At 51.6% G+C, this 15,696-nt stretch overlaps 4 protein-coding genes across 4 annotated transcripts; 2 read left to right on the top strand and 2 right to left on the bottom strand.

Moving 5' to 3' along the window:
• Window positions 1–416: 416 nt before the first annotated feature.
• Window positions 417–2,272, top strand: P168DRAFT_231342 (putative MFS transporter; the record flags this gene model as incomplete). Its single annotated transcript, XM_024833275.1, has 4 exons — window positions 417–550; window positions 604–915; window positions 996–1,587; window positions 1,691–2,272. 4 exons carry the CDS (start codon window positions 417–419, stop codon window positions 2,270–2,272), a joined length of 1,620 nt encoding a protein of 539 aa, XP_024696049.1.
• A 2,180-nt stretch (window positions 2,273–4,452) lies between these two features.
• Window positions 4,453–12,966, bottom strand: P168DRAFT_309174 (uncharacterized protein). The gene is made up of 7 exons (XM_024839271.1): window positions 11,114–12,966; window positions 10,436–11,056; window positions 6,060–6,095; window positions 5,875–5,967; window positions 5,234–5,738; window positions 4,753–5,174; window positions 4,453–4,701 (listed from the first exon to the last, which is right to left on the bottom strand). Exons 1-7 carry the CDS (start codon window positions 12,737–12,739, stop codon window positions 4,684–4,686), a joined length of 3,321 nt encoding a protein of 1,106 aa, XP_024696048.1. The 5' UTR covers window positions 12,740–12,966; the 3' UTR covers window positions 4,453–4,683.
• A 219-nt stretch (window positions 12,967–13,185) lies between these two features.
• On the top strand, window positions 13,186–14,169 carry P168DRAFT_324860 (uncharacterized protein; the record flags this gene model as incomplete). Its single annotated transcript, XM_024840909.1, has 4 exons — window positions 13,186–13,285; window positions 13,339–13,815; window positions 13,904–13,934; window positions 13,995–14,169. The coding sequence occupies 4 exons, from the start codon at window positions 13,186–13,188 to the stop codon at window positions 14,062–14,064; spliced, it is 678 nt and encodes a 225-aa protein (XP_024696047.1). The 3' UTR covers window positions 14,065–14,169.
• Window positions 14,080–15,630, bottom strand: P168DRAFT_287932 (SOS response-associated peptidase). The gene is made up of 3 exons (XM_024836680.1): window positions 15,503–15,630; window positions 14,925–15,441; window positions 14,080–14,841 (listed from the first exon to the last, which is right to left on the bottom strand). Exons 1-3 carry the CDS (start codon window positions 15,527–15,529, stop codon window positions 14,231–14,233), a joined length of 1,155 nt encoding a protein of 384 aa, XP_024696046.1. The 5' UTR covers window positions 15,530–15,630; the 3' UTR covers window positions 14,080–14,230.
• Window positions 15,631–15,696: the final 66 nt, after the last annotated feature.

The following is a 15,696-nucleotide window of genomic DNA, read 5'->3' as shown; positions in this document are numbered from 1 at the left end:
ACCATGCAGAGATGGTGATCGACAGTCGGCCCGTCTTATCAATCTACCCTTGCTAGCCTCGGAGTCAGGGCGAGAATTAGAGTTACGCCGTCGCGCCATGCCATTCCCCTCTTTTTTCTTCAACATTTTTTTCTATCCTTTTCTCCTCACATCCCTCCCTTCGCTCCCTTCGGATTAAGAAAAATCATCTTCAGCAAAATAACCGCCATTATATTACAATCCCGGATTAGCTATATCCTGATTAAATCCTGAGCCGTTCCAGGACCGGCGGTCCTGCGCGTTGTGGGGCAACCCGCCGCCTTCGAATTTCTATTGCGGCTGGTTTTGTTGGAAAATAATACGGCTTGACCCTGTACGTGACGGCAATACGGCAGACGACAGAAGTTCCGACTGGACGATATTCTCCTAGCGCCGTCATGTCGCAACCCCAACCAGACCAGGCCATCTTCAAACAACCCGATCAGCCAAGTAGTATCCGGGAACGTTCTCCGGACAGTCACGATGTAGAAACGAACGAGCCGGATGTGGCCGAGGTCGAGCGCATCTACCGGTATGCTCCCCACACCCGCTGGTCAAGTTGCCATTTGTACTGAGACACCTCAGAAAGCTGGATCTCCGGATCATTCCCGCGTTCTGGGTCCTCTACTTCCTCTGCTCGGCCGTGCGGTCCAACGTCGGTCTCGCGCAGACGATGAACACGGACACCGAGCATGATCTAGGGTCTGTGCTGAAGATGACCCCTCATCAGGTCTCGACTGGTCTGGCGTTGTTCTACGTGTGTTACGTCGTCTTCGATCTGCCGTCCAATTTGATCATGACGCGCTTGAGCCCGCATGTCTGGATGAGCCGCATTGTCATCAGTGTGGGGGTGATTGGGACTTGTCTGGCGGCTATGAAAGCCGCCTGGAGCTTTTAGTATGTCTCCCATTTTCCCCTCTGCTCTTGTCCCCACGACACAAGTCGTTGAGAAATGAGAATGAAAACTGACCAGCAAGTCTCCTCCGTCTTCTCCTAGGTGTCGTCATCGCCGGTATGTGGCCCGGAATGGCCTACTATCTTACCCTCTTCTATCCTCCCTCTCGCACCGGAAAGCGTATCGGCCAATATTACACCGCTGCGCAGATCTCCGCTGCAGTCGTCGGCTTGGTGTCCGCTGGGTTCCAGAAGATCGACGGCGAGCGAGGCTATGTCGGCTTCCAGTGGATGTTCCTGGTGTATGGCGTCATCACCATCGCCGTCGGCATCGTCTTGCTATGGTGGCTGCCTGACCGGCCGACAATCCCTGGGCAGGAGCCCGAGACGCGCAAATATTTCCGGTGGATCCCACGCAGCGCCCCTGCGTTGACTGGGCGAGACGCCGAGATCCATTACTATGATCTGAAGCGCGCTTATCACCGCCCGCGATGGACGCTGAAGGACCTGCTGGGGGTGTTTATGGATTGGCGGCTGTGGCCGCTGCTGATCATGTACTTTGGAGTTGTGGGGGTGGGTATCGGCGTGCAGAGCTACGCCAGTGTGATCATCCGTGCAATCAATCCGCAGCTGAGCGGGGTTGAACTGAGCTTACTGACGGCACCGATTTGGCTGGTAGGTCTTCGCTGTTCCATAGCCCTTCTCTCACCAAACTCTGCATACATCCACGCAAAGAAGCAAGAGGGAAAAGCGAAAAGCAAAAAGCTAACAAGCACAGATGGACCTAGCCGCCATTCTCCTAGTCACACCATTCTCCGACCGCTTCCACCAATACCGAGCCGTCTTCTTCTCCATCCCCGCATGCCTCCAAATCCTAGGTCTCCTATTAACCACCTACGCCGGGACAGAATCCAACCCATGGCCACGGTACGGCGGCCTACTAATCGTCGGCTTCGGCCTCGGCCCAACAGTACCCATCACCATGACCTGGACGTCGGAGATTTTCCAACCGCGGCACGGCGAAGTCGGCGTGGCCGCCGCCTCAGCGGTGGTATCAGGCTGGGGCAACCTCGGCAGCGTGGTCACGACGTACGCCCTGTACGAAGGGTGGGCGAGCGACTCGGCCGCCACAGGACGAGACAAGTACCGCAGGAGCAACCTGGTGATGGTGGGGATTCTGTGCGCGAGTATTGTCGCGGCTATAACGATGGAGGTGCTCTTGAAGATGATGCGTCGTCGAAATGGCGGGCAAGATGAGGGCGAGGATAAGATTGTGGATGGGGCCGCGCGGAGAGAAGCGCAGCAGCGGGGGCTGCATGGGCTGGGATCGAGTCTGGTTAACCATGTCCGGGGGAAATGATACCGTCTATTTACTCCCCTCGTCTGTTTACGTGAGCCACATCTGCTCTCTGCTCCACGTGGGAGTTCCTTGTATTTTTGATATACTCCATCTGTCTAGATCACAACATACGAAATAGAATAATAAAATACCGGCCTTTGCATTCACACAATAGTATAGGTAAATCTCAGGTAATAGGGGAAACCCACACCAGGGCGAGATCAGTATTGGCGCAACAGTGCGCGCCTCGCCAAAGCATGGGGGATGTAGCAGAGCATGTTGGAATATTCCAACTAGGATGGACGTTGGTTGGTAGCTTCTATATGAAGGCCAGGGGAAAGCTGGGCTAAGGTTACCTTTGCTTTTTCCCGGTGTTGCTCTAGTGTCGCACCGGATATTTACTGCGGTTTTTCACCTCGGTGCTGTTGATATTCTCTGGATATAAGCTGGACTTACACACTATTTGTAAGACATCTTAGTTAGCTGTATGCTTAACATACTCTCTAATGGATGGATAGATAGATCTACATCCTGTTGATGACCATCTTGATCAGCCCTGTATCCTTAGTATTCTCTCCAATGATTAGATGTACTTACGCCCTATTCATGACCATATTTGTTAGTTATGCATTAGCGGTATTCTCAGACGAGATCCGCTTACCCCTATTCATAAACCATTGCTATTAGACTTATATTCTCAGTATCTTCTGATAGTTAGATGGACTTACATACTGTTTATAAGGCGCCTTGGTTGGCTCTCTATATCCTTGGTATCACCACAGAAGGATAGAGTACTCATTTACGTCCTATATTACTAGTTAGCTCCATGTTTCTGGCATTCTCATGAAGTATAGAATTATTCAGTTACCTTCTAGTTATCCATGTTCAACCTCAGTCAGCTGTGTCCTCAATACTATCTTGTAAATATAAGGTCGGCCACTCACGCACTATACAGTCTATCTCAGTTAGCTCTGTATGCTCGCATGCTCCCTGATGCTAGATTATTGACTTCGTCCTGTTTGTAAATCGTCTCAATTGTTTCTGTAGTTTGGTATCGTCCGGTTTTCATAGTCCAAGATCTATGGATCCAATATTTCTTGGACCATGTTAGAGATAAATATTGTATATTTAGGCAATGAAACCAGATACATAGGTTGAAGTAGTGTGATTGCCCTGTATTCTCTTACTACCAAACCAGTAACTATCTGCCCAACGAAAGTTTTCCACCCTCGCATCCAATTTTATGTCAGGATCTCTCCCTCTCCTACAGTTACTCATGGAGTCTACCAAGCTACCCCAGATCCCGAACCCCACATAGAACAACCAATTCCCACACCCTAGGTCAACTCGGCAACGTCCCGGATATCAAGGCCCTGGGATCTATCTACATATCCATGCTTTCTTTCCATGATCAAGGTGTCCGAATCGGACAGTCCCCAGTCAATGAATGGTATACGTAGTTACAGTTATAGTTATGGTTACGGCTATATCCGTAGGGCTGGGCTAGAAGAACCCATACAGGTAGGTTGGTGGTCATATGTAACCAGCAAGTGTTATTGTCCTCGATACCTGCCTAGGGAAATACAGTACTAATTGAAAATGAGTAGGTAGGTAAGATTGATTGGCAGGATATGATATCTATTCATACCTAAAACTTGGACTTACATATAGCATACAAATAGACAGAGAGGTAGATAGTACAATCGAGACTCTCCCAAACATTTATACTAACAAAAGACACTCAATAATCATTCAATCCCTCTAATCAACGATACGGTCTACGTGGTCGAGTTCTGTCTACATGGAAATATGCTTCTACTCACAAATTTAGGTAAAAGGATGCATATATGTCAGGTAGTAAAGGTAGTATGTACGTAGATACTATAGGCACAACTTAGTGTGTAACTACACCATGCATCATCACCGCACTAAGTGTATTAATGATCGGTCTCGGGAATAGTGTGTATACTAACTACAATCATCATGGTGTCAACGCCAGACGCCACCCCACATGCTAAGCTACATCTGGCGGATGCTAGTTAATTAATGTCATGCATGATGATCGACGCGGGTGAACGTGCCATCTATATCACAGTGCGTTCTGGCGGATTGAAAAGTGGCTGAGGAAGTTTGACATCTCCAATAGAGATCTATTTTTGATAATATCCATGCTGAGCTAATTATACACATGATTACTTGATGGGCGTAATCAACGAGTGATTGAATACACTAGTACTATCCTCCCACTCCACGGCCGTCGGCCTCTTCTATTGACATAACACATAACCACAGAAAGAAAGGATGAAAAGGGAAAAACTGATGCAAAGCACGGGATACGAACGCAAGACACCCTGGCTCCCGTTCAACCGACCAGGCTGCTCTGTCCACTCCCTGACGCCGGAGGGTATACGAGCGCTAAAACAAAACACGATCTAAACACCACCGCAGAGCTAAACACAGTTAGTATAGTTGACAGTAGAGTGGTTAATGGAGGAACATACAGTCTCAACGATGATACCAGTGATCTGGTAGGGGCAGGCGTTACTGGCCGGACGGCGGTCTTCGAAATAACCCTTGCCATCCTTGGCCGTCTGGCGGGGAATACGGATGCTGCCACCACGGTCGGCGACACCATAGCTGAACTTGTCAATATCCCCGGTCTCATGACGGCCGGTCAGACGCTCCTCGTTGCCCTCTCCGTAGACGGCGATGTGTTCGACGTGACGCGCCTCCAGCTTCTTCATGCAGGCCTCGATGACCTTCATACCGCCCTCGGAACGCATCGACTCCGACGACACGTTGGTGTGAAGACCGGCGCCGTTCCACTCACCCTTGATGGGCTTGGGCTCGAAGGAGATCCGGACACCGAACTCCTCGGCAACACGGTGCAGCATGAATCGGGACATCCACAGCTGGTCACCCACTACAAGACAGTTAGTCAACCTTCCACGATGCAGATAGTAATAATGGAGAAAAACTCACTCTCGATTCCGTCACAGGGGCCAACCTGGTACTCCCACTGGGAGGGCATGACCTCGGCGTTGACACCGGAGATCTTGATGCCGGCGTACAAGCAGGCGCGGTAGTGGGCCTCGACGATGTCACGGCAATAGACCTTGCCGGTACCCACACCGCAGTAGTAGGGGCCCTGGGCGCCGGGGAAACCACCCTTGGGCCAGCCGTAGGGCCAGCCATCGTTGCCGAGAAGGGTGTACTCCTGCTCCAGACCGAACCAGAACTCCTCCTTGGCGTGGGTCTCCATCAACCGGTTGGCATCATGACGGTAGTTGAACTTGTTGGGGGTTCCGTCGGAATCCCAGGTCTCACAGAGGACGAGGATGTTGTCACCGAGACGGAAGGGATCGGGGTAGATGGCGACGGGGCGCAGGTAGACATCGGAGTTGTCACCGGGGGCCTGGGCAGTTGACGAGCCGTCGAAGTTCCACTCGGGAAGTTCGTCGACACACTGGACGGGCTTGGAGAGAGTCTATGGAGACGGGGAATCCGGTTAGTCACGTGGGCGGGTGGGGTGCAGATGTAGCGTGACATGCAGAGGATGATCGATCGGACAGGGATCCAATCCGATCCCTCCGGGACGAACGGAATTTGTAGTATAGACATACCTTGGTCTTGCTGCGGCAGCCACCGTTGGCGTCAATCCAGACGTACTCCGCCTGAACCTTACCACGCTGGTCAAGGTTCATGTATTTCATGAGCTGTTGCCAAAGGCATTTAGTCAGTATGGGAAGTCTTTCGACCGCCACGCCATCTCTTTCGAAATGACTTATGGTTTTCAAGAGGAACGCACATTCTCCGTGTTGGAGACGGTTGTTGATTCAGAAGCCTGTGGAAATGAGTCATCGGTTAGCCGATCCGGTTTTTCAGTGGCGAATCCGCGGGGCACACGGGCAACTGGAGGGGGATCACAACGTACCATGACTGATGAATGTGAATTGATGATCAACTAAAAAGAGTTGTTTTTGTTGGCAGAGCCAGTTAGAAAGTTCAATTGCTCGACTGAGACGAGATTGAGACGCGATCGAGATCAAAGATCGATTGATAGAAGAGTTGGCCGACAGCGAGAGAACACTGGGGGGATAGACGAGTGATAAATAACACGGTAGAGAGTGAGATTTAGAAACGAACGCGGACGAGAGTCTTTAGAGGGAGACGAGAGGATGAAGAAATAGATGGAGGTGGGATGAGAAGGAAGTTCAAGAGAAGAAGCTGGGATTGTGGGTGGGGGGACATCCGTTCCATTTAAGAAAAGCGTGCAAGCACTGCTTTGCGGCAAAAAATTCAAAAAAAAAAAAAAGAAAAAAAGAAAAAGAAAATCATAAAGGAAAAAAGTGGAAGTGAAAAATACAGGAAAGTCTGGTAGGGTTCGGTTACGGCCCACCCGGTGGTAATTTTGGTAATTTGTAATTCTAGTTTATTCTGGTCATTCGGATACGGTTCCAGACTTGGTTCGAATGGTCTTAATGCCTGACTTGATGCCTCACCAGGGGTTTCTGTCTGTGTTTCAGGCATGGAAAAAGGCGCATCCTGGCAGACCTCGGGATCCCCGGTCGATGGCTGAGACTGGAACCAGATGGATGTTCCGATAGGTGTGATGGTTCTATTTCTAGACTATAGTGAAGCTATAGTATTTGTTATGGTATACATGAATCTATATCACATAGTTTTCTATAGTATCCGTACACCATAGCACAATCGTGGATATTTCATGGTGGCTAAGAGAACAACCGTTGGCTTCATTTGGCGGTGTACATTACAATACGGGCCCAAGAAAAAAAAAAAAAAAAAAAAGGCAAAATCCCAAACAGGCAGTCAGGTGTCAAAAATGCCTCCCCCTTTCTGGATCACGTTGAATATCAACCTGGAGTGACCCAACAGTATTACTCTAGTATACTCCGTAGACTACGTACTAATCTAGACATCAAATCATTCAGCCAAAAGCAAAATGTTGCATCGCCTGGAAACTTCCCCAGAATGTTCACCGTTCTGCGGTTCCTCCCGGCTATCGCGGTCGCGGTCACGGTCACATGGTGCACGGTCTCCAGTTCTCAACAGATGGATACAGATGGATATTTCTTTTTCTTCTATTCTAGTTCTCTTTCTATTTCGATGTATGTGATAGATATGTATCGTTTGACTCTGCACGCAATATGCAGAGTCTAGACATTGGTCAACGATATTATAAAAGAAAAAGAATATATCGAATTGGATATCGATAGACTTATCGGCTTATCAGCGTGCCCCTCGACCCTCCCCGCGCCATGCAGCTTCTGTCGCGTGGTGGAAGGATAGCGCGCCTGCCGATTGGATTTCCCTCCTCTCCTCTTTCCTCTTGATAGAACCAGGAGTCTAGACAAGTTGGGACCATTCACATCATTCCCAATCCTTCGATTTTCTCTGATCTATAACCATCCATTATAGTGAGGGCTATAAGGAGGGAAGGAGAATACCCGGTATTGCAAATACCACCCCAGGTAAATACCGCAGTGGGGAAGAATAAAACCCGTGGCAAAAATGACTTTCTCTCTCCCAAGAGCGAGGGAGCCGCCCGTAGTCCCGAGACCGGCCTAGCGCGTGACATGACTAAGTCCCTCCGTACTCTTTCGCCGTGCACCGCCTCGTCCAAGTGCAAAATGGTCTGGGTTTTGTTCTGGACCCGGTCTCGGACTCGCCACACTGTCTATAATAAGTATCTCTCCCGGATTATATTTAGATCTTTTGTGTGAAACTGTAAAACCCCCCAGCCAACCGCTCTGGACGCCACCGTCCCGTTGGCTCGGTTGGGGAGATCTGATCCAGTCGGGCTTCTCCAGGTTTGATGCTGTACAATGTGATACTTCTCGGATCGCGAGGGAATAGTTCAAGAAAGGAGGGAATTGACTAGTGCTAGTTCTAAACTACTGAGTCTTGACAGGTGCATCCAGAATGCCTAGTTCGGGAGAATCAGGAATTGCTTGTGACTGGCCAAGGTTTCCAACGAACGTGATGTCAACCGGCGCATAGCCTGGTAGACGACATCACCACTGTCCCCAATATCCTTTGCCCCTGCCAACAAACGAGGATATCCATCTCCGTCCCCATCCCTTGTACACAACACGATTGGACGTTCCCCCCTCGCCAAGCCAACTATGAGGTTTGGCGTTGGACACACTTTTCCTCTCCTACCCCGGATCCCAAGACCCTGTCGACATCATCGAGGATGAATGCTATTCATGCCAACTAATTAATATCCCTCCTCGATCAGCCCTCGGGAATATCTCCCGCCTAACCCAATCAGGGTTAGCTGTCCTCGTGCGTCCTCGTGCTCGGCAAATCACCGTCCGATTCCTTTTCTTGGATGTTGTCATGGGCTTGGGTGCTTGGGTGCCTTGCCTAGGCTATGACATCGTTACTTTCATGCATCTGTCTTTCTTGTCGTTATTGGTGTCGCCTGTGAACTGTATTTGTACTCGGTATGCCATGGAGTTCATCCGTCATGGCTAGACTCGGCGCACACAGACTCGGTCCTCCGGCAGAATCCACTCGGTGAGTCACAGTCGGGTAGCCCCAGAGACTCGACTCGGCACTGATATGGATAAATTATATGGTGATATGATATGATCGTGATAGGAACTCCACCTAAGGATCAAAAAGGAAAAGTTACCCTGGTATTTCATATTCGATATTTGCAGTCGGAGATCCTCCCAGGTATCAGGTAGATACTACAAACCAAAGGTACCTAACAGGGATGAGGCATATGTTTGAAATGGTGAAACTGATCTTCTCGGTCCACCAATCAGAAGCCGTTCCTCCCGCTCCTGGCCGATTGCTTATCGCTTATCGCTGATTGGTGGATAGACCTGCTCATGACAAACGGCGCTGACTTCTGTCTATATTCATTCTTTCTTTAGATTCATGAGATACACTGGATGTAATTGGGGAAATACTATATCTCTCATATTATAGCAATCTATTACATCTATTGGCCTTAATTTTCGATATCTATTGAAGTAGTATCAACAACGCCACAGAAGAACCCAAAAAGGATAGCTCAATACAATAGTATCACAAGCGCCCTCGACTGAACCCCCGATAAGCAGAATACAATAGTACTACCTAATCAGTAAAGCAAAAAAAGTAACTTAAATAGTCAATACAAAAAGGAACTAGTCATTGAAGTGCAGTAATTCGCGCAGTTGATCAAGCATGGGATTGAGAAATTCCCCGACTTCTCTCCCTTAATAGTTTCAGACGATGAAACTTCTGCCTGACACTACACTACCTACATTCAACATTCTTGATTGTGATGTTGATCTGCAGGGCGCCGAGGTTGGCATTTCTATTTTCTGTTTTGAATAGTTTTTGTGGGTTTCTTTCTTTGTTTTATCTATCTTTTGGAACTCCTTTGGTTGTTGTTTAATGATTTATCTATCAGTTTAAACAAAAAACTTAAATTTGCAAAGGGATTTGAATAATACATAATAAATAAACAAATCAAGTGGAAAAACTATGTAAAATCATGAGGGAATAAACAACTGAATTATTTGATCAGTCAAATAGTTCTTTCCTTTTGCGTCAATCCTGCATGTTGATCCCTCATACTCTTTCCATTTCTCTTTTTTTCGTATTTTTGCATACGTTTTCTTTTCTATCTTTTGGTTTCTGCCTGTGTGGATGCTCGTTTGTCTACCTAGATTCGTTTGTTTCTCCCTCGTGGGAGATTTGTTATACTTGCCTGCCTACCTATCTATGTATTAGCACTATTCCTTTCATACTACCTACTCTTCTATACTAGGTACTATATACTACTGTATGCCACTTACTATAGAAACTATGTTCGCTCTCTACTGTCTACTGTCTACTATCTAAGAAGATGCGATCCGATCTTTTAAAGATTCATCCATGTCTATTCCCAGTCACCCAGCTAAGTAAACTGGTAGTACTCCGTGGAGTCGTCCGATCGTTCGACAATGCAGGTACACCCTTCCCGCCAGATAAGGCCCTGACGATCCGATAACGCAACCCTGCACCGAACATCATATCATAGCAAACCCTATCTAGGTACACCAGATCCAGATCTGATCTGGTCAGATCTGTTACAGTAACAAGGGACCCTGGTGCTGATCTAGCTACCCCGGCCGATGATCATTGCTGCCGCCGTCTCGCCCATCGTAAGATCCACTCTACCAGGACCCCGATGTCCTGCGAGATTTCTAGCACGTGCGCCATTTGGCGCTGTAGTTGGATTGCCTCGTCGGTGATGGTGTCGGCGGTGGCATCAGCGTCGTTGGAGTCTTCTGGTGTGGGAGAATCCTCGAGTAATCCGGCCATGTCGACGACTGCGATCCGTCCGTTGAGGCCGACTTCTAGGCTGATGGATACCTTTCGCGGGGTGGTGCCGCTGGCGCTGGTGGGGAGGCCGAGCTGGGTGTCGGTTACGGTGAAGAGGAGCATGATGACGGGTGGGTGGGAGAGTTGGGTTCGGAGGGTTACGTCGACTTTGACGTCGTTGTTGGTGTTGTTGGTGTCTCCCTTGCGGGGAGTCTCGGCGGGGGTGGTGTGGTTGTCGGTGTTGGTGAGGGTGTCGCTGCTGCTGCTGCTGTTGGCCCAATTCAGGAGCCAATTGAGCTTTAGCTCGTTGGGGTCGTCGTTGCTGAGGACGGTGTTCGTGGTCTTGGTGTCTGAGGGATTCTCGGACCCCTTCGGGGACGGGAAGCCATTGGGAGACTCTTGCTGGATCTCCTCCGGGCGGTCGTTGTTGAAGATGGAGCGGATCATGTTGGCGAGGGATGCGTATTGGCGCAGAACCTGGATTTCGCTCGTTAGTATGACATCGAAGTGGGAATTTGTAGTAAAGGAGCATACCGGGAAAATCTCCGCAAGCTGGCGCGGATGCGCAAAGACAATATCCCGGATTGTTCGGCCCTGCGTGGACTCAAAAGGCTGGAACGTGTAGGTGTGCCACTTCTTGTATGGCTTCCCGTCCACGTCCACGGCAGACACCGACATACGCCGCCGCTTTCGGCCCAGCTGGTACGCGTCCTCGAGACCCAGACCCATGGCCGTCGCGGCGGACACGGGTGACCACCCCGGGGCCAGTAGCCCATCGTATGTGATGCCGTCGTACGTGACTACCCGGAACTCCTGCGGGATGTCGAATCCAAGCTGTCGGTAGATGTCTGAGCCGACGATGATGGGCACGTCGAGCGGGGGCTCCAGCCGCGCGACGAACCGCCGGTTGGGTGCCGATCCTAGCATGTTCGCGTCGAGTGCCATGGCATCCGGATGGCCCTGGCTGTTGGTTGCGATTGTCGCTGGGGGGTCCGTCCAGTTCACTACCATGTCGGGCTCGTCTGCGGCGTTGTCAACCCGCGTTAACGGCTCCGGCCCAACCCAGTCCTTCGACACCCGGAGCGACGGATAGCCCTCCTCGCACTCGACGGCGACGCTCCACCTTCCCTTGAGCGACTCCGGGGCATCGTCCGACTGGTCGATCTCCATGTCATCCGACCCCTTGCTCTTTTTGCACTGAGCGTCCACGACGCGTGCCTGCCACACCCAGTAATCCAGTCCCAGCCCTATCCGGCCTTCCTGGTGGAGGAACGGGCGGCCAACACTCGCTTGACATAAACGTTCGTAGACCCCCGGAATTTTGCCCTGGCTCCCCTCGGCATCCCACACCCGCCGCAAGCTCTCGTAAAGCCCCTCGATCGCCTCGAAGCAATTGACCTCCTGACTGAGCCGGTCATGCCGAGCCAGCCACTGCAGATTCTCATGGAACCCCGCAAGGGACTTCCAAGCCCCGCGCTCCCCGTCCTCAGACGGCTGTATGAGGCCCCGCTTCAACACAGCGGTCGCCTCCTCGCGACTCTCCCCTTCTGTCGCCTCAGGCGTCGCGTACTTCAAGCTAACGTCCATAACGGTATTCTCTCTCCGGTGGAACTCGATCTCCAAGTCCACGAAATTGCCCGCGATATTCAAGCTATCTTCCTGCCAGATCGACTCGAAGCCCTCCAGCTGGCCTAGTCGCTCGATACCCTCCCGACACACACCCCGGCCCGCCACCCGCGTGCGTAGCAGCTGCACGACGTGGTCGATGTTCCGCCGCCGCTCCTCGTCGCTGTCGCGCGGACCGCCCAGTTTCAGGCCGTGTATGCCCAGCGCTTGAATGTCGCTCTCGTTCATCCCCGTCGCTGCCACCAGCCCGTCATGGCCGGCCGGCGAGGGTGTGATACCCGCGTATCCGCTCAGCGCTAGGAGCGCGGACGGCGAGCTGAAGGTGACGGGGTCGTCGATGACGCCCCCTGCGGCGACCAGGGGTGTCGCATAAAGGTGATTTGAGGACGGCGGTGGTCCTTGGAAGGCGGAAGGAGTCCGTGTTGACGGGGACTTGTGCGAAGCGGGGCGAGGTAGGGGGCCCGTGGGACGTGGGGAGGAAGTCAGATGGGTGGGAGTTGCGCCGGGATTCGGCCTGGATGACGGTGTCGCCATGGTGTCGAGTTGAATATGGGGGAATATAGACTCTGCGCGTGTGTCGCGAGGACCACTATCAAGGCTGTTTCCTAAACACAGTGCGAATCATGCGCCGTCGCCTCGTCTCATCGCTGTATGTAAAGCTGCGCCGGCAACATAGCCGGATCCACCAGGACAGAAACCAAGAGACCAGTCAGGTCAAAGAGCGAGAATGTCCGAGAGAGAGCGATTGGCGTGGACAGGGGTATATTTGGGAATGAATGTTGACGAGAGTGTCCGATCGATCTATGATTCCGATCGATTGACGGAGACCGAAAACACGCCGTCACGTGGGTTTGTCCTGTTTGTCTGTTATGTCATTGCTGAAATTCATCATCTCGTCCATCTCAATCTCAACCTCAATCTCCCATTCTTTCAACTAAACTCTTCATCCTTGTCCTTGCAATTCGCATTATATAAGGATCATGTTTGCCCTCGCTACCCTGGCGCGGACATCGCGCATTGGCCCCCGATGGACCCAACTGCGCAGCGTATCAACCCTCGAAAACAACCCGCACATCGTCCGTCCCCAATAACCTCATGTCATCTCATCAAACTCCCCCACTGACATACCGCAGTATGCTATCTCCTCCAATGGGAGTCACATTCTCTCCCTCCTCCCCACCGAACCCCCAACACCTCCCTCGCCATCGGCACCACCACCACGCTCCCCCCAACCACCGACTCCCTCCGCGAAAACCCCCGCTTCCTCGAAATCCTGCAGTCCGTTTTCCGCGAGTACGGCCACCAAGACCCCGACGCCATCTCCCAGGCCCAGGTGATGGTGTCGACCTCCGGCGCGAACCTGAGCTCCGGCGGCGTGTTGATGACGGGCGCGCGCGGCCGCAGACGTCGCGAAAGCGCCGACTCCAGCGGTGGCGCTAGTGGCCAGGGCGGCGCTGGGTCGGCTGGACGCGGCGGCTGGATCCATATGTCGGATGAGCGGCGGCCGCCGGAGTATGGCCGGATCGCGTGGCCTGAGGATATCTTTGGGAGTTTGGAGGTGGATGCTGATGGGAGTTTTGTGGGTGGGAATGGGAATTATCAGCCTAGTGGTTTGTGATCCTTCTATTTATCTATTGTGTTTCTGCTCTTGCAGCCTTACTTTTGTGGGATGCGTGATAGCTGACTTGCTGGTTATAGGTACATATCGGCTGGTGACGAGGGATGGGATGTGAGTTTTTCTTTTATGGTCCCTCCGTAATGTGTGGACAAATGCTAACATGAATGACAGTTTGGGATTGAGTCCGTTCATGCGGGAGAAACTGGTTCAGAAGCTACGTGAGATGGAGTCTCAGCAATGATTATGATTCTTGGATATGGATCGTGTACAATACTGTATCATATCGTGTGCATTAATTATCATGACTTAACTGCTGGACGGTTGGCGTTATAGATCATCTTCGTCCGAGTACCGGCTCGGGTCCAGCCCGGCTCCGCGTTTTTCATGTCGAATAAGACTTTTCGCTCCTACTTCCCAAAGAAACTAGTGATCCGCTGCGACCCGTCTGTCGGTTTGGAATGTCCTGTCTTCGCCTGTTGGGCAGAGGTGGCGCTGCGGGTTTTCCTACCAGGCGTCCCTTCAGCCTTCTTCTCAGACGACGGGATCGTCGAAGACTCCTCAACCTTGGGCTTCTTTGGGCTGCTTTCTGACTCAGACGGATGCTCTCTCTTGACGGGCGTCACCGGCGGTGCATCAGCAACTTTTTTCGCTCCGCCCTCCGACTTCACAGCACCACTGGGGTCAGGGTCCGGGTCCGGGTCCGGCTTCTTCGCATTGGCGAAGAAATTCGCAATGTTGCTCTTGTTTTCCTTACTGCTCACGGGCACGATGAAATCCGGCGAGTTGTTCCCGACTTTGCCGACGTCCTTGGATACGGGGTAATACTCCAGCTCGCCGTCGTAAGGCTTCAGGATAGCCTGTAGCTCTTTAGACCACGTCCTGCGGCGGGGATCCAGCCACGTCGTCATCGCCTCGCTATTGGGGTCCAAGATGACAGGCATGCGGTCGTGGAGGAATCTCAGCTCTGAGTTCGACGACGTGGTGATAACCGTGTAGCTGTAGAGGCTCTCGTTGGATCCTATCATCAGCATCAACCTCAGCATCAGCGGTGCCTACAACGAAGACCAAAGAACGAAGGGGAAAAAGAGAGGGAAGAATCACCCTCATAAGTAACCTTATCCCACAGCCCCGCAAAATACATCAAGTCACCGTCCTTGCGCTTCACAAAATACGGTACCTTTTCCCGCCCCCCAGGCCCCTTCTTCAACCACTCGTAGAATCCCTGACAGATGACCACACAGCGCTTGGTGCGCTTCATCGACGTCCACATCCCGCGGTCCTCGCTCAGCGAGTCGTCCCGGCAGTTAATGGTGCGCATGAGCGAGCCGTAGTCCGGTTTGCGCTTCGTCCAGAAGGGCACGAGGCCCCATTTCATGCTCTGGATTTTGTAGGTGGGTGAGTCTTTCTCTGCATTCTGTTCTGTCTCGTGCTGCTCCGGTTCGTGCTCGGCGGGTTCCCGGGCATTGTCGGAGGGAGCAGGCGACGGAAGCTGCGCGCAGTAGACGGCGCCGTTGTTGCCTGGGGCGAAGTTGAAGGTTTCTCGGACGTCGTCGTCGTCGGGAGCTTGGTCGACTGGGAGGCCTTGTTGTTGCATGCGATTGCGGACGTAGGCCATGCGCTGGGGTCTATTAGATCGAAGTACTATGTATTTATAGTGGTTGGTGGGACTGGGGACATACCACGCCTAAGGCGTATCGGCCACACATTATGATTTGTGGGTGAACTACAGAGGTTGGGGATGTAGGAAATACATGAAGATAACAGTATTATAATATGAAAGTAAGCAAGAATGTAGAATGAGATGAGGAGTCAGGAATGTCGAGCAGTGGGATGAAGTCATGTCATGCGGGAAGCTTGGGCCAAGAAAGTCCGC

Source organism: Aspergillus campestris, assembly GCF_002847485.1.
Source record: "Aspergillus campestris IBT 28561 chromosome Unknown P168scaffold_2, whole genome shotgun sequence".
Lineage (NCBI taxonomy): Eukaryota > Fungi > Ascomycota > Eurotiomycetes > Eurotiales > Aspergillaceae > Aspergillus > Aspergillus campestris.
This window is presented reverse-complemented; position numbering and strand designations above follow the sequence as displayed.

Excerpts from the sequence above, each read along its gene's own strand:
- P168DRAFT_309174 (XM_024839271.1), bottom strand. The coding sequence starts at position 12,739 with ATGGCGACACCGTCATCCAGGCCGAATCCCGGCGCAACTCCCACCCAT. Across the intron at positions 11,057-11,113 it reads AGCTTGCGGAGATTTTCCCG|GTTCTGCGCCAATACGCATC; the intron begins GTATGCTCCTTT and ends AGCGAAATCCAG. Across the intron at positions 5,739-5,874 it reads GCTGCCGCAGCAAGACCAAG|ACTCTCTCCAAGCCCGTCCA; the intron begins GTATGTCTATAC and ends CCGTCTCCATAG.
- P168DRAFT_287932 (XM_024836680.1), bottom strand. The coding sequence starts at position 15,529 with ATGTGTGGCCGATACGCCTTAGGCGTG. Across the intron at positions 15,442-15,502 it reads GCCGATACGCCTTAGGCGTG|CGCATGGCCTACGTCCGCAA; the intron begins GTATGTCCCCAG and ends AATAGACCCCAG. Across the intron at positions 14,842-14,924 it reads GGATAAGGTTACTTATGAGG|GATCCAACGAGAGCCTCTAC; the intron begins GTGATTCTTCCC and ends TGCTGATGATAG.